Source organism: Phalaenopsis equestris, unplaced genomic scaffold, assembly GCF_001263595.1.
Source record: "Phalaenopsis equestris unplaced genomic scaffold, ASM126359v1 Scaffold000002, whole genome shotgun sequence".
In the NCBI taxonomy this organism is placed as follows: domain Eukaryota; kingdom Viridiplantae; phylum Streptophyta; class Magnoliopsida; order Asparagales; family Orchidaceae; genus Phalaenopsis; species Phalaenopsis equestris.
The window spans coordinates 74,808,725-74,832,171 of record NW_018164444.1 but is presented as its reverse complement, the minus strand read 5'-3'; the positions used below and the strand labels follow the sequence as shown (position 1 = coordinate 74,832,171).

The following is a 23,447-nucleotide window of genomic DNA, read 5'->3' as shown; positions in this document are numbered from 1 at the left end:
TATTTACCTATCTCACACCTGAACTTTCATAGTTAAACACATAGCACTCAAACCTTCAATATCACAACAAAAATGGCATTATAACAACTTTTTACAAGTCAAGTGCACCTTTTCGTGCATATGTGTAAAGCACCGAAATGCTATGTATCTAAACATGGAAGTTTAGTTGTGAGATATGTAAATCCATAGGCATTGTGTGCTTCCCTCAATATTTTATCCATTTATATCTGAAAGTGTTTTTTTTGTTTACAGAAAGGTATAACACTTCTCTTACTCAACTTAGATCTCGGAAATACAACATATATAAAAGTTAGCGTAAATGGGGCCTCTCATTCTGAAAAAACAAGGGAAGAGTACCACTTGAGTGCAAAAGATGGGAACTTGCACAGCCAAACCGTGTTACTAAATGGCAGAGTTTTGGATGTGAATTCCCATGGAAAAATACCAACTTTAAGACCAATAGAAGTTGATGGCTTGAAGCCGATTAAACTTGCTCCTATTTCCATTGTTTTTGTTCACTTGCCTTACATTCATGCACCAGCTTGTATTTGAACTTCTTCTCCTTATCTATTGTTCATCTCAAGGCTAATAAATGATGGACTGGCAAGTTGTCCATTCTTGTTATCATTGTGGTTGTAATGTTGAAGAATTGTGTGATTTATGTTTTATAATATCAATGGAAGAATGAGTCATGCATGAATTAATCAGAACATGAAATGTCTAACATGGCATGCTTCTTATATTCTATACTCCAGATCTTCATAATTCTATTATTATTAGATGGTTAATAAAGTCCAGCTTTAGTTAAATCCAAGGTTTTAGGAATTCCTTCATCCATGAATTGATCCTTTGGTTGGTTGAGTCCAGAAATAATGACTAAACCAGTGAATCGATTCTATATTTCTAGTTAAACATTGGATTCTCTTGGTCATGAGCTTCTTATTAATCATTTTGGATTATTTTACAAAAGACCAAAATTAATTAAAAAAAAACAATTTTTTTGAAAAAAAAAAAAAAAAAAAAAAAAAAAAAAAAAAAAAAAAAAAAATCCATTATTAATATTGGAAATTTAAATTAAACATTAAAGTTAAATTGCATATGCTACCCAAAGGGCTAACTTGACAATGTTAGTGCACTTATTTTGATTACACCAAGCAAAAGTATATAAGTTAATTTCAAGGGAGTAGATTGTTTAATCAATTAAAATGTTTTTCATTTTTATATTTAATTGTTTGAAGTGCATGTTATAAATACCCATAGTAAAAAAGGTTCTCTCTCTCCTTATCTTTCTTTCTCCACACACACACAATAATCAATAGAATATATAAAACTTAAAATAAATGCTTATTTTTACTCAAATGATGAAATTAATAAAATTTATTTTTTAGAATGTTATTTCTAATTTCAAACAATAAAATTAGGACTCGACTTGAAGTATGTAACAATCAAATCAAAACTCAATAAATCATTGAGAGCATTCAACATGCTGATAGTCAATCAAGACAATATATAATATCATGTATTGGATCCTAGATTAACAATGGTCTCGCACTAATAGTTGGCTTGTAAAGGGAGAAGAATAGAAATATAGATGAAATCATCTTAAGAAAAAACAGAAATAAGTACTTGTACAATTTCTTCTACTCTAAAGGTAGAGAGATAAAGAAGCTCTCTCAGCCTGGAGAATAGCCTGCCCTATATTTATAGATTTAGGTCGGCTCCCCTAGGGATGGATATATTGGCGGCAACACCAAAAAAAATACATCAAAATAATACATTGACACTCCTTAGGATAGCGATTAACTTGTTTTTTAGTTTGACACTAAAATTTAATCCTAAGAAAAAAAGTTTTGACAATGTCATTTTTCACTTTAGCGACTTCCTCGAAAACTTCTATTGCTTCTAAGCTGCTCTGCTTCTACACATTAAGCTACAAGATCTCCTCCTGCATATTCTTTACAACCTTCACATAGCATGCTCTAGATTGCATCAAAATTGCTCACACCATGATAATTTGATCACTTTTAGACAATCTATAGACATGTGATGAGATGAAATGACCACTTTGAATGTGTTTAATAAGGGGCAACCAAAGCTAGCAATGTAGATAGTTGGCACATCTACTACCACAAATTCTATCATAGGCGTGAATTGATTCTCTACTTCTCCCTAGGTTACTAGCAAAATAATTATTCCACATGTTTTTTTACGCTCTCTAAAAAATATAAAGGAAAGAAAATCTCAAAGTAGGGACAAGATGAGAATTTCCCAAATTCATTTTTTTACTAATGAATTTAAGCAAGATGTTCACTAAACATCTAGTGTCAAACAAAATACTACCATTCTGAATATTAGGGATCAACACTGTGACCATGATAGCATCATTGAATGGATTCCTCTTCACTGGCAAATTCTCGTCAATAAAAACTATAGGTGACTCACCATCCTAGAAAAATTTATAAAGCATACCTCTCTTGACTAAAGTTATTTGAGGTTAGATTAGTGAAAAGCCTTAGGCCTGTCTCCTCCAAGCTATCCCCACAATATGAATAAACTATGTTGAGACATGTTCAATTTAGGGTCCGTTTGGGGCAGCTTGTGTGTTTCAGGATAAGCTGCTTATCCTGAAATGCGGCCCGCGGGCTGGTCGTGGCCTAAGTTTAGTGTAAAAACTCAAACGCAGTTTCGGATAAGCTGGTGAAACGCGCTAACCAAATAATACGGCGACATTTTTAAAACACCGTTCGCACTTATAAGCTGCCCCAAACAGACCATTAATTTCCTTCATGAGTGTGTTCCCCTATGTGTAAGCTGGTGAAACGCGTGAACCAAACAGTACAGCGGCGTTTTCAACGTTTTGTAAATGCCGCCCGCACTTATAAACTGCCCCAAACAAACCCTCAATTTCCTCCATGGGTGCTTTCCCCTATGCCTTTATGTTCACTTCCCACACAATGAGATCATTCAGCTTCCTAACTTTGATTAGATCCTCAATCAAACTTATTAAGTGATGACACTCTTTATTATCATGCCCGTGATTTCTATGGTACATAAAGTACTTCTTTGGGTCATGAAGATGACCACCTACCTTCAGCGGTGTAAGTTTCTTAAGGATTTTTTTTTATGTTGAATGACCTCAATAATCTCAGTCGTAGAGGCAACTCATTTTACAATAGGATGAACTCAGTATCTCTCAAATTTCTCATGATTTTGTGCTTTCAAAGCGACTTCTATTCTCTTAATGAGTTTACAAAAATTTCTTCTCGGCTAAAAATTTGGCTCATTATTCTTCGCTCAACTTGACGATGAATTAGACTCCTCAATAGATACCAACAATTTAACTAATGTCCTCAGGCATTACAACATAATAGCATAGCATAAAAGACCATCAGCCAATGTAGCACGAGCAATAACAGGCTCCAAATCTCTCACTTCCAAATTCTCCAACTGAAATCTAATAACAAAACTTCTCAAAGTCTCTCCAGACTCTTGCCATATTCGCAACAAGCCTACGAACTCTTCAAAGACTTTTGGACACTAGCAAATTGCGCAAAAAATATTCTTGAGCTCCCTTTAAAAAGTTAACCCTTCATGGTAGATTATTGAACCACAAAAGAGCTTATTCCTTTAATAACATAAACAAGAACCGATATTTCAAAACATCATTGATTTTCAGTAAGCAAATGACTGACTGAAGAATGCAATATGATTAGCAAGAATATATCTTCTTTTGTAAAACCCTAAAAATAAAATTTTAGAATTCTCTGATGTTTCTGCCTCAAGAACCTCTTTAAAATATTTATTCTCCTATGATTGCATTTTTTTTTTCTATCTTATCTCCTTCTCTCCCTCCCATGACTGAAAGGACAAGAATCCATGTAATATAGATTGTAAGTTGTCAATTTTTTGCCATTATCGATGGAAAATTCCTCCTTACTCTCTCAATCAATATCTCTCCTCTTCGAACCCCTTAATTCAAAAGCATTATATGGCATATGAACTCTGGGTATCATCCTTGGCATAGGCTCCAATGCCTCCTGAATTATCAAAGTCATTTGTTCATTCAATTAATTCATTCACTACATTACAAGCGCTATCGTGCACATGCACTCTATATTGATTGAACCTTCTCATACATGAAGTTCTTCCTCACGCAAAGCTCCTCTTTTAATATGTGGGATGAAACATGTTCACCAAACCTAAAAGGACGGTTGGAAGATAACTTATTAGCGTTCTCACACTTCCTAAGTATTAGAGCTTATAAAAGAAGAATATAAATATTTCAATAATCTCTATAAGAAAGGAGATGTAAAAAGGGGGTCTCATATAATTTATTATATTCTAGAGATAGAGAGAGGACAAAATTCCCCCATCCCAATATATTAATTTAAGTATGCTTTACATTAATTGGAAACAAAAATAGAATTGAAGTCTGCTTCAAAGCATGGAACAAAACCGAATTTCAAGTTTAAGCAGATACAAATTCATATCTAGTACCAATTTGAAAAAAATCAGGTTCATTATAAGGATTAAAAGTTACATCTTCAATTAATGCCAGTACAAAATAGACCATGACTGAAGCCAGATAACAGGAGCCAAAGCACAACAGCTATACATATATATATATATATAGATCTGTGTGTGTGTGTGTGTTTGTGTGTGTGTGTGTAATGAAACATACCAATGTATTTCCATTCATCACATAACTATGTTAGGCAACAATAATCTCATAATCAAGTGTAACACGGTGCACAAAAAATGAGAACAGGCTAACAAGAAAAGAAAAATAAGTAAACAAATGTGCTCAAGAATCAAAATCATATAGAAAGATCCTTCTTATTGCAGCAAAACAAAACACAGCAATAATGGAAAAATTTTGGTCTGTTGTCTTCTATGCACAGAAAAAACGCCAGCATCTAGTCCACCGGAACTTCAACCTCCATTTTCATGCCAGATTTGCCTAGAATCTGAAAAGATTATGTCCTTCAAAAACAGTTTGAACATAACAACTATTTGCAGAAAAAGAACAACATGAAATGAAAAGAAAACTATCGACGTACTAGATAGGAGACTAAGCTCCCCGAATCCATTTGTATAACATGCGTAAATTAAAAGAAAAAAAACATTACCAAATCGTGCAAATTAAGCAAGTAAAAAGCAATATTAAATGGCCTAACTAAATACAAACAAACTAGATGGATGCCATTAATTTCTAGTTTCTGGAGGGCATATAGAATACCCAGTTAAAAGGGACTCCTTCCATAAGAGTAGGATCTTGCTTGTCTGCAGAAGGGTTCATCTACAAGCGTATCAAATTTTCTCATCCACAGTTGCTGATACCCCACATCTTGTGAAAATTGTTATGTTCAATATAGCCATTTCTTTCAATACGTTTTTAGGAATTTTTATTATGATATAATGAATCAATTTTATGAGTGAATAGGTTCCATGCCACAAATATACATTAGCTTGCCTAATCTTTGATTTAATTTTTTTGGAGCAATTTCATTAGATTATTGATTAATTTGAAGTTACTAACTATCACAATAATATCATCGGTATAGACTATTAATACAAATATTTCACTTATTTCTTATGTTTAGCATCATCTGGACAAAATTTTTAGAACCAAACCATTGGAAATTGCTTCAACCTATATATGTTAAGTTATATTTTTTTTATGTATTTGAGAGAGAAAATGATGGGACCTTTATTTATACTCACCAATCCAAGTCATCATAGAAAACATTTTTCACATAAAATTGCTGAGACTTCTTGTCCCCATTAAGTGCAAAAGATAAGAGAACTTAAAAATATTCATTTTAGAATTACATCAATGATTTCAAGATAATCAATAACATATAGTTGAGTAGAGCCTTTGGCAACTCATATAGTTTTAAATCTTTCCACTAAATCTTCATAATTATATTTTATAGTAAAAACCCATCTACATCCAACCCATTTCTTTTCTAATAACATAATTTCAATGCACATTATTAGAAGACTCAAAGGTTATTTTTAAGGATAAAATTAGTATGTAGACTAATAAAAAATGATTGGTGATTGTAAGAAAAAAAAATTATAAGATAAAAACAAATATAAAGGATGTTTAGTTAGAGTCCTTGTATCTTTATTTGCAAAGTCATTCTCTCAACAGATTCAATGATAAGGTTAGATTTTGTTGATTGAACTTGCAAGAATTGAGGCTTCCTTCTTCTTGAGTAAACCTATAATAACAAAGTAGTTCGAATATAAAGCTTATTTTCAAGAGTGGTTGCTAATTTGGAAATGGAGTTGTTTGCCGAGATAAGGGGTAATGAAGAGTAATTTAAGAGACCAATTAATTGCGCGTGATATTTCTCCTTGGGTAAGTCGTGATCATTATTTAAAGTCATATCAACGGATACATATACTTCTCAACTCAAATGATGACAGCATTTGTAGCCTTCAAATATAAAAGAATAGCTAATGTAAACACATTTAATTGCTCGAGAATTAAATTTTCTCTATTTTGAAAATATAAATGAACAAAATAATAATTATAAATATTTTGGGAAAAAATTGTTTGAGACATTAAAAAAAAAAACTAATTTTAAATTGGATATAGGTCTCTTGAACCAAGGAACTCATATGCAAACGGTTTATAATGTGGGAGACTGCTAAACAAGCCTCTACTTAATATTACTTTGTGATAACTTTCTGAAAAAAAAAGGGTTCTTCTGACAACAAGTAGATAGTCTTTCGTTCAACTATTCCATTCTTTTAATTTTAACATAAAAATTATTCTGCTCATAATAAAAAATATGAGAATATGATTCTTATATCACTTCTAGCTTTTAGTTAAAAAATCAACAGCAAACGTCATCAATAAAAAACAAAAAAACACCAAGCCCTAGAGATGTTAAGTGTAGAGAATGATCTCCACATGGCACCATGAATAGGAGACAAAATAATATGAACTCTTGTGACATTCAATAAAAGAGAGGTTTGTGTTTTGCAAGTTCAAAAAGATCATCATCAAATTCCTTGATGTTGAATTATTTGAATAGTTATAAAGAAAATATGATATGGAGAAAAATAAATCATAGGTGACCAAAGAATTGAAGCAAGATTATTTTCTATTTAGATTTAAAGGTTCTAAATGAAGACCTAATAATGAGGTTGCATGATGTTTTCTTGATTATTGATTTCCTTATGATGGTCATCCCTTTAGCAAAAGCCTAATTGCCCTTGTGCACCATACTTGAAAGATAATATGAAGGATAAAACGTGACACTTAGATTCTTAATTAGCTTTTGAGTGGATAGCAAATTGATAAATAATATAGATAAATAGAGAGTTAGAGGGATATTGTGATAAAAATAGCTTCTCAACCGAATTGATAAATAGGTTAGATATTTGGAGAGTAAAGGGATTTGATTATAGAAAAGACGTCTTAACCAATGGTCAAAGACCTATCAGACACTTTTTTTTTTTTTTTTTGCTTCAACATGAGATAAATGAAATAAATATATGAGAAAACTTGATCATATAATATGTATTTTCTGAATCAAGAATCAAGAAGCTAAAAATATGCATCTCTAAGACTAAAGAAATGAGAAGAGACGATAATATTTGTGAATAAGAGTACAAGTTGTTGTTATAGACATTTTTAAGTAATCCTAACAAGTTTTTTTTTGCCTCCATATGCCTCATTAATGGCCCAAAAACCAATCACGACCAATTTAGATAGTTCTTTCATTCAAATAATATTTTGAATGAATATTTTGCAACTCTCCTGTTGGATTTAGATTACATCCCTCAATTAAAAGAGAACATGAGAACAAGGATATGTAAATATTATTATTAATATCCATAGAGAAAAATTATGGTTTTGCTGATAGAAAATAAAATTTAAAGAAAATGTGATAATATAGTGGCAAAGGCTACAATAATGAGACCAATTTGCGGAAATGCAATGAGGAAACCTGTAATAATGGAAAATGTACACAAGAATGCACCAAAGAGGGTTACAATTATAGGAAAAGAAAGGTAAAAAGAGCAAAACCATGAAAATCACAGCGTTATAAATACACTATGGTAATGTAAGGAGAGAAGTTTTTAGTAATTATGGACCTAAGAATTATTAAATGATTGCCTATCAATACCCTGTGATCATGTTAGGAGAGAATTTTTTTTTAAGATTTAGTATCAGGGTGTTTAAATAGTTTAGGGTGGATTCCCTGGTCTAGGAGAAGTGAGGTGGAGAAAAAACAAGTCCATGACATTGTCAAGTGGTTGCCTAGACCCCTGGCCTTTCTCTTGTCGCTTGTCAGTGGAGTTCAACAGTTTTCCAATGGCTGGAACTGGTCCTTTTGGCCCAGCGAAATTCTGGGAGCCACAAAACTAGCAAATTCAGTTGAACAGTTTTCCAATGACTGTAACTGGTCTCTTGTTCAGGTTTCAGAGAAACGGAGTGCTCAGTTTCGTGATGGACAAGAGAATAACAGTAGATGCCTGCAGTATAAAAGCTCAGCGTAGGCGTTTCCTTGGAAAATAAAAGCCTCCATGAATATATTTAACCTTAACAATTAACTTTCTTTTTTGTATTTGTGTAATTGTTATTATCAGAGATTATTGTTGGTGTATTCCAAACACAGCTGAGCTCCATCGTCGGGATTGTACACTTGGGTTGTTGCACTGAATTCATTTTAATTCTAACCAAATACCAAGAAAGGTAATCTCCTGCATTTATCTTTCACGCATCAACCAAACAACTTTAAGTTTTTCAAATTCATTATATTTATTTCACATGATATTCCTTTTACTTTCTATTACTTTAGTCAGCAAACAAAACGGCCTCTAAGTCAACAATATTATATAGATCTAAGAGGTCGAGAATTAAAAAGTGGATCATTACCAAGTTAAGCATGAAGAAAAAAAGAGAATGTCAAAATGGATGTGGGGTAAAATTAAGAAACAAAAATTTAGAGATGGTCCTAATAAAGAAACAATTAGAGTGTCATCTTGTAAAGATAAAGTTGAAAATAGACTTAACTAGTTTAAACATGAACAATAAAAAGTGGATAATTTCCCCATTTGATAGTTAATTAAGTTCATATAAAAGAATTAAAAAATTTAGTCAAAGGGCAATTTAGTCTTTTATTATTATTATTATTATTATTATTATTATTATTATTATTATTATTATTATTATTATTATTATTATTATTATTATTATTATTATTATTATTATTATTATTATTGGGTATAAAAGGCTTGTTATGTCTAGGGTTAGGGGGATGCATAAGATTGAGTTGTGAGTCTTAGGTCTAGGGTTTGGGAGAGATATCCTAACTCTCGAATTATAGGGATTGGGAGAGATTGTCTACCTCTCAAATTGTAGGTGATTATCTTTTGTATTTGTGTGAGTCGTTTGGATTATTACAATAAGAATTTCTACTTGTCCTAATTTCTATGAAAATCTGTGTCGATTTCTTCGTCAAGTCATATCAAATTGATATCAGAGCAAGATTACTAGGGAAACGGTGCTCGAGATTGTCATAAAGTAGGGCAAGGATCGTTGCATGGGAAGAGCACAACATCCAGAAGATTTGGCAACTTCACCTCCAGATACAATCGCGATCAGGGACAACGACTAGGAAACGACGTAAAGAGATCCGAAACTCCGAGTTTTCTCTTCCTCCTAAGCGTCTACTTGATAGAGTCGCAAACAGAGCTTGTTGGGAAAGAGCGATTGAAGCTTTTCGCCTTCGTGACCGAACACTGCGATACAGGTGCGATCGATGCTTGTGGGGAAGGAGATGAGGGATCGGGGCTTACCGAATCGCGTACAACCGAATTGGGCGTGCAGGCGGCATTACAACGCGATTTGAGTGGTTGAGAAGATTGCGGCGTGCGGGCGACATCAAATCGTGAAATAGTCGCGGTGTGCAAACAGAATCGCGACGCAGAGACCCTAAGAATCGATACAGTTGCGATTAAAAGCAGCTGGGACTAAAGGGATTGCGGCATATAGAGCTATCGCCGATCGATCCTAAGGCCTTCTAGCGGGATCGCGGTGTTCGGACCTTCGTGACCGAATCTTGCAATTCTAGCGAGCCGGGAAGCATTGACAGGATCGGCTGACTTGTGATACATTCGCGATAAAAGCTATCTGGGAAGTCATCAACGAGAATTCAGCATTTAATGATTTCTCTTACCTGACCGAAATTTTTCCAAGCAAGAAAGGCAGCCAAGAAAGTAGATGATCTAGAGAAAAAGTTAGAGGAAGAGATAAGTCAAATCAAATCTGGGATGGAAGAAAGGTTCGTCAACATAGAGGATAGCTTCTCTTCTATTGATAATCGACTGAAGGATCGATTCGAGAGCATGGGAGAAATTCGAGAGATGATAAAAAAGCTTATTGAGATGCAATATCTCAATCCAAGACCTCATCAGCGGTTCAATTTGCAAATCCCAAGGTTGACTTGAGAACCAGTGGTAAGATTGAACATGAGGAGGAAAACATTCACCATCACGAACCCCCCCTCAGGACACCGATTATGGATGAATTAGAGATTTCTAGTGGAGGCGGTTGGGCCAAAACATGGAGAAAAGATTATGCCAGAGGTATGAAGGAGTACGAAGAAGAAGGGAGAGAAGCAGGGAGGGGATATGGCTACGATTGAAGGAAGGACTTTTACCCTCAATACATGGGGGGAAACAATGGAGGAAGAAGAAGTTGGGGTGGAGATGTTAGAGCTAGAAAGTTAAAGATGATGATCTTCACACCCAGGGAGGGGGGGGGGGGGGGTGTGGAACTCATGGCGACAAGACTGTGTTTGGAGGGGAAAGCCTTAGGCTGATTTCAGTAGAGGGAGGTTGGATACCCGATTCGTTCGTGGGATGAATTTAATTATTGTTTGTTGGAACGTTTCTGAGCCATTAGAAAAGAAAGGAAACGAGACCTGCATGAGCAATTCTATGTCTTTATACAGGAGGGGTCGGTCATGGAAAATAAAGAGAGATTTGAATTATTGTCGGGACGACTGTGAGGGATTTCTGAAGTAGGACTGGAGGGGAATTTCATCAAGAGCTTAAAGCTCGACATACGGGTAGCACTCTGATCACGAAGACTGCAGGGATTGAGGGAGCTAATGAAGATAGCCAAGATGGTGGAAGACAAAAACTAGATAAAGAAAGCTAATATGAGCAACACATATGGAGCGTCATCGTTATACGGTACTGCTACAACCATGAAGATGCCAAACTTTCAGAGAATGGAAGTCCAGAGTGAGGCTGCATGAGACATGAATAATGGACCACGACCGGGAGCAACACTCAAATGTCTTACAGAGACAGATTCGGGAGAAACGAATCAAGGGGTTATGTTTTTAGTGAGATCAGAATTTTACCCCAGGACACCATTGCAAGAATCGAAGATTACAAGTTCTCATGGTGCAGGACGAGGAAGCAGAGAATGAAGAAATAGAGCTAGTCATGGGGGAGGAGAAGCACTCATTTTTTCCCACCACGGGGACAATTTCTCTTTGGGGGTTGGGGGTTTAGAAATAGAGCTGCATGAGGCACTCATTATTTTTATTAGGGATCCTAAGGGCAATTTAGTCTTTTATTATTATTGTTGTTGAGTATAAATAGTCTTATTTTGTATTAGGTTAGGGAAATGCAAGAGATTGAGTTGTGAGTCTTAGGTTTAGGTTTTGGGAGTGATTTCCTACGCTTGAATTGTAGGAATTGGGAGAGATCGTCAACCTCTTATATTTGTATCCTCATTGAATTGTTTGAATTATTGAAATAAGAAATCTGTTTCGTCTTAAATTCTGTGGAGAATTGTGTTTATTTTTCCTTCGAATTGTATCATAGACTTCCAAGAACAATAATCAATAAGATTTCATTCTTGAATACAATTTTGACTATGAATACAACATTTTATGCTAACATAGTGTTATAATATATAATATCGGAAAACATTGTAGACAAGTATTTTAACAATATTGTTGCATAAGATATTTGCATTCCATTTAAAGAAGAACAAAAAATAAATAAAACATGCATTAAACAAGTAAAGGTGGAAGTTTTAATTCATCAGGTATTGCCATAGGCGGCATAATTAAATGAAAATATAACACTAAATAGGCCACAATAGAGAAAAAGGATCCATGTAGCCGACCCCACTTAGTAGGACAAAGGCTTGTTGTTGTTATCGTAGGTATTACCATAGGATCAAAATGTATGAGCACAAGTTTTGTTGAGCACATTCTCTTTTAGATTCTCAACAATAGTAATGGGAATATGGTGCAAAACATACAGCTAAAACATACCACCTAATTGCATGGACATTAATGTATGGTAGTAATAACATCAAGCATTAAATTTTCTTGCAAGATTTATATTAAATTTATGTTCATTCTAAAGGAAATGTGTACAAAGGGTTTATTTATCACAACCTATACTAGCTTATGGTCCATTTAAACGCGACTAATTTATGTTAATGAGAATATTTTGTAGCATGATAGACAATCTCCTGGTCAACTGAGTATGCCAAACTTGGTACCTTGATGAAATCATCCAGCACAAGTGAAGCGTCCCTTGTATAACCTGATTCTTCCAACAGATGGCTGAGCACTTGCTGTGAATCAAAATTGAAATAAATTTAGTTTCATTCTGAAATTTCTCATTCACAACGAGTATTAACAATATACAAGTGATAAAAATATGTTCAAATTTTATAAATACTTTATTGATATACATCTCAAAAGTGCTGAAATTACACTCAATGATTAATTCATACAAATGATAGAATTTTATTAGGAAAGAAAATGTATTACTGAACAAGATGTCCTGTAAACATATCTTCCAGCTAACACGTATTGCCGATCAAAATTTGCAATAATAGTTCATTATTAGTCTTTTAACAGAATTCTTAAGATAATAGGATCGTTTATTCCAGAAATGACACTTGCATGTTATTTCATTTAGCTTAACAAAAAAAAGTCGTAAATTAACATATTCTAAAGTCTGTGATGCAGACAAAACCTATGAGAAAAAAAAAATCAAAACCTTGGCCATAAAGTAAGGAAGAAGATTCAACACGGATACTTCAATTTATTACAAGTTTTTTGGCAAAAGATGAATCATTATCAATGCATTCAAATAGAAAGCAGCAAATATGCAACAAATTTTAGGTTGTTGAAAAAGATTAAATTTATGATTTTCTTGCCGGATTAAATACCAAGTTGATGTTAGGTATACATTATCAAAAGGAGAATCATAAAGTCATTGCCATCATTCAAATGGAGAAAAGGTTAAGGGAAGTTTCACTTATAATTAACGAAATAGAAAATTAGGCCCTAATGATCAAAGTTACTGAAATCAAGATTAAAAACTCTTTTCTTCAATGAAGCATAAGTAGCTGCACCAAACAAAGATGATCCATAGAGATTTTCTATGATGCATATTACAAGAAGGCTCAAGATACAAAAGAATAATGTATGAAACTTCATACAAATTCACCAAGAAAAAGTTAAACAATGCTAGGAGAACAAGCTAAAGAACAAAAACATGCATGTATAATATGTGGAAAAAGGTAACAACAAGTAATCAAACAATTAGTTCTATAAAGAGATTAATAACATGCACTACAAAAAAAGAGGTACTATGACAACACTTATTTAAAGCAGTAATAAAACCGCCACAAAAAAATTCCTTTAGAGCAGCCATAAAAACCGTCAAATATTAAATTAATATAAACCACCGCTTTTCCTAAATATTTAAACAGAAATACATTGGTTTTGTTGCTCCTCGACCGACAGAAGCCTCAGGTTCCGGCGGCGATTTTACAACAGCTGCAACAAGGCTTTGTGAAGATGAGTATCGGCGGCGGTTTTGTAGCAGTTTGTAAACCACTGCTAGAGTTTTAGAAGCAGCTAAAACCGCTGTTGTAGCTTATTTTTTGTCGCCAAAGCCTATTTTTTTTTGTAGTGATGCTGGTATAAATATAAAAGACTACCATGTCATGCACCTCCTATTATGCATTATCAAGTATTACCTTCACTTTTCATGCTTTTAAAATCTCATAGATGGCCAATCCCCATACCAGAATACTGAATCAAGAGCTACAAACCATATGACCAACACTTCACTTAAATTTATTTCATAAATTTCTTATTCTAAAAAAACAATTATATATATATTACCAATAGATCCTTGACATCTACTGATGGGCAAGAAAAATCTCATAAACAAATCCCACGCACTTAGAAATATCCTCCATATACTTAAATTATTCAACAACTCGTTATTAATTAACAATTAAAATTTTAATCACATTCAAAATGAAGTGATTTATTATACCCTCTACACTGTATATTTCAAGAACAAGGCACGATGATGAAGATTGGACTTAAAGAAAAAGGGTAATCACCTTGAAAAATCCAATGACCGCAGAAGATCCAAACTATTGGTGTTATTATATTTCCATTCTAAAATTTTTAAATCCAACAAAGAAAAGATATAGTGCCAATTCCTATAACTTATCCATCCTTCCTCTATTACTCTCAAAACCTTGTTTTCATTACTATTCAAAAATATTAATATTCTTGAATTTCACTATGAAACAAGTTATTTAGCAAAATACAAAATGTACCAATTTTTCAATAACAAAAAAACCAAAAATTATTTTTATTTTATTTATAGTGACAATTGAGAACCATAGTCTATACTTAACATGTATGAAGCTCAGTGGTTGTTGTCATGAATGGACTCTTATGTTATGGATCTTTATATTTTAAGCCAAAAAGTTGTATCACTTTCACCGCCATTTTTAACGTAACATTAAATCAAATTGACATTAAAATTAAAATTGTTGAATCCTAAAATGCCAAAAACACCATTTTACCTTTTTCATATTTTCAAGAATAATGAATAATACACAAGTTATCACGTATTTATGCAGCTCAAAGAAATGATGTAGTTGGCCACCGAGTTCACAAGAGTTATTATTTTTTTTTTTTTTCCAAAAGAATGATCCAAAATAATAATGTAGGGAAGCTATCTTAACTACTGCTCAAACCATAACTGATGACTTACGATATTCCTGCGATTCAAAAGTTGTGTTAGAGTCCTAGCCAATTTATTTTCTCACTTCAATGCTCAGATAATCTTGATCCCGACATATTTAGAAGTATTTTCTTTGTCCTTAAATAACATCCAAAAAGAGGAAAATTTTGATCCAAAAGCAATTAAATTAGTTTTCGTTGCGTATTCTTATGCTCACAAAGGTTATAAATGCTACCATCTCCCCATGTAGATATAGGCATTTGTTAACAGCACTAAGAAGGAAGAGGATTTCTGATTTGCTACTACTTTTCCCAAGCAAAAAATTAGCATTAACAAATAAATGCTTTCTCATATTGTCCTTTCTTACCACTCACACCAAAAAAACAACTATACATCCGAGCTAACCACTCTTACCCAAATCAAACATATATCCACCCCACCTTCCTCTCTACCACTAAAGATTTACTCAATGAGAAAGGCATATCAATCACTGTAGGTCCAACAATTCAAATCAATTTTTTGCATCAAACTAGAAAACGATTGAATCTGTCAACAAAATTGCTTCAATTGAAAATAACTTAGCTTATTCTTATCATGCAAAAAAATTCTTTATTGCTGTCATTCCTTCCTCATTAGCCAACAGAATATTTATTTCCCTAAAGCTGTCATTGAGGCTTTAAGTAGTGAGACTTGGAATAATGCTATGACAGAACAAATAGAAGCCCTTCAAAAAGCAAAACATATGAATGGGTGACATTACTAAAATAAAAAAATTGATAGGGTGCAGATAGGTATTTATTGTGAAGCATAAATCCAATAGCTACTCATAAAGAGATAAAGTCGGAATAATAGCAAAAGGCTACACTAAAACACAGAAGATTGAGTGTCCTGAAATTTTTGCTCGTGCTCCTAAAATGAGCAGCATTTTAAGTTATGTTATCTTTAGTAGCAAAGAAAGATTAAAAAATATAATAATTTGATATAAATATTACACAAATATTGGAATGAAATACTAACCATTCTCTACAATACTTTTAAGATATGAAGGCATGCAAATTTAGCATGAAATTAAGGTACATACTAAGAATGAAATATCTCATTGTCAAGTTGAAAAAAATGTCCAAATACAAAACTATAGTTGGCAATTGATGATATTTTTGTTAGCCCCATAAGCCAAATGACGTGACATTTTAGATTTTGATGATAAAATACATATGTGTACATGATACTAATTGTTACACTATAGGTATTTCAGACAGAACATTAAACTCAGCTCAATCAACTAGTTTAGTGAACTTTATCAAAATTGATTGATATTTTGGTGTGATGTATTAACATTTGTATGAATTGACAAATAAGATTGCTCAAAAATTATTTCATATTTTTTCATATTTTATTTGTCTTATTTGAATAAAATCAATTTTAGTTCACTTAATTAAATCATTCTATCAATAATTACTTCTGGATAATTATTTTGCACTTGCATTAATTCATGCATTATATATATACAAGATAAGTTATTTTTATTAATTAGTTGCATTCATGATACATTATCCTCATCATATTAATTAATCTATTATTTAATTACAAAATCATCAAATCATATGAATTATTCTTTGGGAATATTTTTTAATTTGAACTTTCTCTTTCCTGAATGATTCTAAAATCATTCCACTGATGCTTGGCTGAAAGCTACATCCCGTATTCACTTGATTTTATTTAAATTATTTAATTAATTCATGCAATGTGGACTTTCCCAATTATGCATATAATTCAAAATTCAACTTTGAATATTTTCCTCCAATATAAACTTCATGATAATTTGTCAAATCTCATAGATCTATTTTGAAAAGTATCAATTGCATTTCAAAATGTTTCCAAATATATATCCTTTTAATTTCAAATTCAAATTATTTTACATTTAAAATCCTTCACACTTAAAATCAATTATCTTTTCTTTAGGATTTCCCTCCTAAATTTAAATTCAAATATTAAATCTTTACATAAATCTATTTTCTAAGGCAAACATCCAATATTAGCATGTTGTGGTCAGCCCCATCTTTTGAGATTGGATTGTTTTAACAAATCAATTTAATTAATCCATTTTTTTTTTAAATTCAAATTAGTTCTATTTTAATTTCCCTCTCAAACTTAAACTTGAAATTCAAACAATTGCCTAAATAAAATCCCTCAAAATTTCAATTTCAATTTCTAACATAAGCCTAATTAATTTTCAAAAACCACCATATGGTTTTTATTCTTGGCTGACCTCCCCGCATGTCCAAGAGCTTTATGCTTGGTAAAATTCTCTGATGTGGGCAAGCATCTAATAATCCCATTATCCTATTTTCCTCTCACTTGACTAACTATTTTCTTGAGGAAAAACACAATTTCTCTTTTCTTTGCTGGCCCAAACAGCTCAAGCAAATTTTTTCTAAGGCGTCAAGACAAGCTCTCTTTATCTTTCTTGCAATCTCACCTTGACTTGGAAGAAAAAGAAAGGTGCATTATAGTTTAGGTCTTGGAAGCATGAATTCAATTTTTTAAGGAACATCTTTCCAATTCTAAAACACCAGCATAATACTAAGTTAAGTGTTGCAGAGATGAGAATGATTACGTGGATGAGTGGCTTTACACTGAGACAAAATGCGAAAATGCGAAATGAATATATGTGTGATAGGGTTGGTGTAGCTCCTGTGACGGACAAAATTAATGAAAGCCATCTTAGATAGTTTGGTCACATTAACCGTCGATCATCTGATGGTCCGATTAGGAGAGTAGATGTTTTAGATTCGACTTATGTTAATAAAGGCATAGATAGACCTAGGAAGACTTGGGCTTATTTTATAAAAAAATGATCTTAATTTGTTAAAACTAAATGAAATATGACACTAAATAGGACGCAATGGAGAAAAAGGATTCATGTAGCCGACCCCACTTAGTGGGATTAAGGCTTTGTTGTTGTTGTTGTTGTTATATCTTTTCCAATTTTCTTCTTACGTCTTTGTAAAACTTTTGATCTTGATGCGATCTAGGACTTTGATTTGATTTTATTTAAATGACCCATCATCATTTGCTCATGAATTTATGCATTGCATTTGATATTATTTTTACATAAAGGTTGTATAATTTTTCATAAATCATATTTAAAATGTTTCAAGTTCAATAACAGATCATTATTAGTCTTTTCATACATGTGCATGCTGTAAGCTTTGTGCTCGATAAACAAGTCTCTGATATGGGCAAACATCTATTTAAGAGAGTAAAGAATTTTAATAATTAAAACTCAATGACTTTAGTTAAGGTTGAATGATCAAAAACATAAAGCATATAATCTAATAGATCATTTCAAAATGAAAAGATAAGTCATGTTCTTCTCATTCCTTTGGTATGTCTGTCTTCTCTAGTTATACATTTAGTGGATTTATTTCACTTGTTTTACACTTTTGCATCCTATTTAAGAGCTTCAGGATATAACCCCACTGTTCAAATGCCAATATAGTAAATATTAGACCACTAAAAGAGAATTTTTAAAGCCATCAAAAGAATAGTACTTTAAACAGAAAAAGATGTAACAGTTAACACATAATCATGTAAATAGTACCAACAATATTCCGACAATGATTAATAACTAACATCAAAGTCATGACTTATAAGATAGAAGATGGAGGTGGTAATTTCATGAATTTGGTATATGTGGGCATCATACAATATTCAAATAATAGGATTAAAAAAATTTCTTTTGTCGCATTATGACCTCATTTGGAGCGGATTATTTGTCGAAGCGCGGATTCGGAACGTTGGGTCTGTCATTTGGAAAATACTGCGAGCCTGATTAATAATGAGGAAACGTCGTCGGGGGTTCGACCCCGCGGCCCGCGTTCCTTCGTTATGTTGTGACGGGGCTACCATCTCGTTACTCCGCTGCATCTTTCTCTCTCGCGGGTCTTACCCTAACATACCTCTCTCTCACGATACTCACGGGGCTGCTTCTCTCACAATTCTTGCCCTAACTCCTCTCTCTTTCTCTCTCGCAATTCTTACGAATACGATGCTGCCTCTTTCTCTCTCGCTTCTCTGGATTCACTGTTGCGGTGAGTTCTCCTCTCCCTCTCCTCTCTCTACTCTTCGGCTCTGTTTGGTCATTTGATCTGCCCTCTGTGCGGTAGTTCCTCTTTGTGCGGTGCTTTTTGATCATTCACTCCATTTCTGTTTTCGTATTCTCTACCTTACCATAAATGTTGTGGTTTTTTATTTTGCAAATGCTTATGTGCCCGAGACTTCCGTGGGTTCTCTGCGTTCTTATCCTTCGATGGTTCTCGGTTGATGTTAGATTTTGGGATTTTTGAGAATTCCATGTGCAATGACTTGGAAATATGTGATGCTTTTCGTTTGATGTTGGATTTCGATTTTCTGTTTGCTCTTTTATGTTCTTGATGTTGGCCGAAAATATGTTGTGGTGTTGATTGCACGTACAATGGCCTAGAAATAGGGGGTGCTTTTCGGTTAATGTTAGATTATGGTTTTTTGTTTCCTCTATTATGTTCTTGTTGTGGGCCAAATATATGCAGTGGTGTTGATTGCACGTGTAGTGACTTTATATTATATATATGATTACTTGGACGGTAAATGAGTCATATGTTGGCGTGTGGAGGTGGTGGCAGTGTTGTTGATGTGTTAGCGTGTTGCATTGTTTGTTTGTGGAGGGGGTAGTAGTGGTGTTGTGTGTGGAGGTGTTGGTGGTGTTGTGGATGTGTTAGTGTGGAGGGGTTAGTGTATGGATGTGTTTGTGTTGGTGGATGTGTTTGTGTTGGTGTGGAGGTGGTGGTGGTGTAGGATGGTTGGTGTGCTACTCACTATTTAGTAAGGTGTCTATTTTTATTTTACAATGTTTTTGCACTTGATATTTATTTTCAAGCATGAAATGTGCTGGTATGAAGTGCAGGGGCAGAATGCTCATTTGTCTAAAAATAGCTGAAGCACAGCTGTTTTGAAGCTGCAAAAAACAAACGGATAGCCAGCTTATCTAAAATAGTTTCCTGTCACAGCTGTTGTGCAATAGCTTATTAATAAGCTATAGCTGCCCCACACAGAGACAGAAGCTTAATAATATAAAAGTCAAAATTTAGTTTTCATTTGGTTTAACTATTGTTGCTTGAAATGTCAAGCCAAAATCCATTGATAGAAATGTGCGTCGAAAAGTCGTTTGCAAACTGCCAATGTATTTAGTAAACATGTAGTTAAATAGTTTTTTACTCGGAATTAATTAGATTTATTTAGTTTTCACATTTTATATGTTATGAAATATCAACAAATTGACCATAGTTCATTGCAAATTAGTTCACCTGATAATAATTGTATAATAGTATTAAGTTTTACAATACTTTTGCTAAATTTCATAAATATATACATTACAAAAAATAAAGAGAAGCATAAAAGATTAAAGATAAAAGTAGCCTAGTAAAAGGTAGGAAAAAAAAATCAAATTCTTGCTTCTATACCATCATGGAGATTTTATTATAGTTAGAATAATCCTGAAAGACAACATCATTTCAACATCCCCTGGCTCCCGCACTACTACCTAGCTTCCCGTACCTTCACTAGCATGTGATCTCGCCTCCACGATTATTCACTCCTAAAGTTTGCCTCTTTCTGACCCATCAACCCACACAAATCCCAACAATCAGTGATCCTGTTGTACTTGTTGCTCCCTAACTAAAGGTGTTGCTTGATGCAATCCATAGGAGCGGAAAGGTTATCACTTGTGATGAAGGCAAAAACAACGATGATAGAATCGTTGCTAGAGTTATTGTGGTGCTCTCCTAAAGGAGGTTCTTGGAGACATTAAAAACAATAAAGTAGGCAATGTGGATAAGGTCTGCACCAAGGCCAATGACAGCATTTTTGTAGTATACACTAACGATGTTGTCAACATGGAGTGGGTGCGGTATAGGCTATAAGGCTAGTGGCAAATAAGAGACACTATATGTGCATAGGCATTGAGAATGTCGTGATGGGGGCTCAACCAAGCCAATGAAACAAAACAAATAATTGCAGGGCTCAACTAACAAAGTTGAAAGAAAATATTTTTCATGCCTGCTTCCACTGTTGAATGCAAATTTTTATTAACACAATCCATACGTGCCATCGCATCATCGCTAAACCAAAAAAATACTTTCTTCAAAAGAAAATTTGAGAAAACACAAAACATAAATGAAGCTTCAAATAAGGCACCTACATTGTGTGAGTATGTTTGTGTGGTGGGTGGTGGAATGAGCATGTGTGTGCCTGGATGGAGTATTGGGCGGGGGTTGGGTGTGGGGATTTAGCTATTTGTAGATTACATCTTATCTTGAAAATAAAGACGTGAAATAAAACTAAGCTTGCTTCCATGTCTAATAAAACAAGATTGTGATGACACGAACCCAATATAAGAATCAAAAGCAATTGGTCAAGAACTAGATGAAAATATCATTAGATCGATTTCTACTGTAAGTATCATAATGTGGATTTATAAAGTTTTCATGAGATATTTTTGAAATGTGTAAAATAAAAAACCTCATTTTATAAACATTACTGAAGTCGGTAGAGCGGAATTTGCATAAAGATGCACCTAATTTTCAAAAATTAGTTAGGCTTTGTTTACAAGGATGTTGAAGATGCAACTTTCCGAATATTACTAAGATCATTTTTCCAAAAACTAGTCTCCTGAAAACCCAAAATAAGGATATGTCACATACTTCCTTGTCTGCATAATCAAAATCAATTGATATCAAATAAATGGAATTACATTTTATGTGCTTATACAAATGTGACATACAGCTATAAAATAAAAAGGAAAGAAATCGAATTGAGTATAGAGCAGAAGCACCTCTCTTTGTTCCTCTGACATGAATGACCCTGTAAGATCTCGAAGAACTTCCAACAAGTCCTTGAAAGTTACTCTGCCCTTACTATCTATATCATAAACTCTAAAGATCACTGCAATATGAAATCCCCTAATCAACAACTCAATCAAAATAATCACCCTCAAACCCAGCAATTAAATCATTCTCATAGATCAAAAACAAATAAAATACAAACACACACGCACACAAAGCGCAAAAGAGTAGACTTTTACACTCAATTTTCTGCTGGAGGGAGGCCTTCGGGCTGAAGGCAGACAAGAATGCCACAAAATCCTTAAAATTCAATCCATCTACCATCCTCAGCAACCTCTGCAAGGAACGCGAGGACAAAATTTTTCAATTAAAAATAAGAACTTAAACATATCAAAGCATGGCTTATGCTCAAATCAAAATGGGTCCCTGACCTGAGAGAGAGGATTGAGGGAGAACTCAGGTATCGATAAGAACTCATCCGCCGAGATGAACCCTTTGGCATTCCGATCAAGTTGGCAGAATCTCTCGTACAGGGCTAATATCTCTTGCTGGGAAACTGTCGCAAAAACCCAATCAATTGACTTCAGCGAATTTAACGGAGAGACATGAGCGAGGTTCAGAAAAGCGCAGATAGGAAAGAAGAGAGAGCTCACAGAGATAGCTGCAGTGCTCCTGGACTTCCTCTATGTCGTATTGGGTGAGCATCGAAGAGGCGATGCCCATCCTCCCTCTGTCTCAACGAAATGGCAGGGAGAAAGGGGAAATGAGGTTTGTTTATAAGGAGATGGTTTTTCCATGGCAATCACCTAAAAACGTTCAATATAATATTTTAATTAATTAAATTTTAAATATAACATTTTAATCATCTAAAATCTTAAATATAATATTTTAAATACCCAAAACTTTCACTCAAATAATTCAATGGTGGTTAAAGGAGGATGGTTGTAATGAAAAGGCTGGTTAAAGTGCAATATTTAAAGTTTGCGTAGTTAAAATGATATATTGAATGTTTTGTGTGATTAGTATGTAAAAATTCACTATAATCAATATTTATAAAAGGATTACGTGATGGTTTTCAATTTCTCCAAAAGCCTCTTCTTGGACAAGTATATTGATATTTCTTTGATTTTTGGTTGATTTGTTTCTTTGATATTGTACAGACTGATTGCAGATAAAATCTAATTAGTTATTGATTTGAGTTGTTTTATTCTTATATACTTTACAATTAATATCCTTATGTATAATATCTATGTCTAAAAATGTTATAGATATATATCTTTGTAATGAAACATAGAGATGCATTTCTTGGCTCCTCCTGAAATGCATCATTACATTTTATCTTCTATTTGAGTTAGTTATAACCTATTCAAATCAAATAGTAATCTTATTTATCTTTATCTTTGTAATATTTTTGCTTTCATATGTGAATAGAGCGATAATATATATATGTTATTTGGTGAAGAATGAAAAGTAGATAACAAATTTTATTGTGTGCATGGTGGGAAC

The 23,447-nt window shown here is 33.4% G+C and overlaps 1 protein-coding gene across 1 annotated transcript; it reads right to left on the bottom strand.

The window, feature by feature from the left end:
• Positions 1-4,711: 4,711 nt before the first annotated feature.
• Positions 4,712-22,716, bottom strand: LOC110034635 (calcineurin subunit B type 2). Its single transcript, XM_020738890.1, has 6 exons — positions 22,595-22,716; positions 22,373-22,497; positions 22,181-22,277; positions 21,932-22,041; positions 12,557-12,631; positions 4,712-4,967 (listed from the first exon to the last, which is right to left on the bottom strand). The coding sequence occupies exons 1-6, from the start codon at positions 22,662-22,664 to the stop codon at positions 4,917-4,919; spliced, it is 528 nt and encodes a 175-aa protein (XP_020594549.1). The 5' UTR covers positions 22,665-22,716; the 3' UTR covers positions 4,712-4,916.
• Between the last annotated feature and the right edge of the window lie 731 nt (positions 22,717-23,447).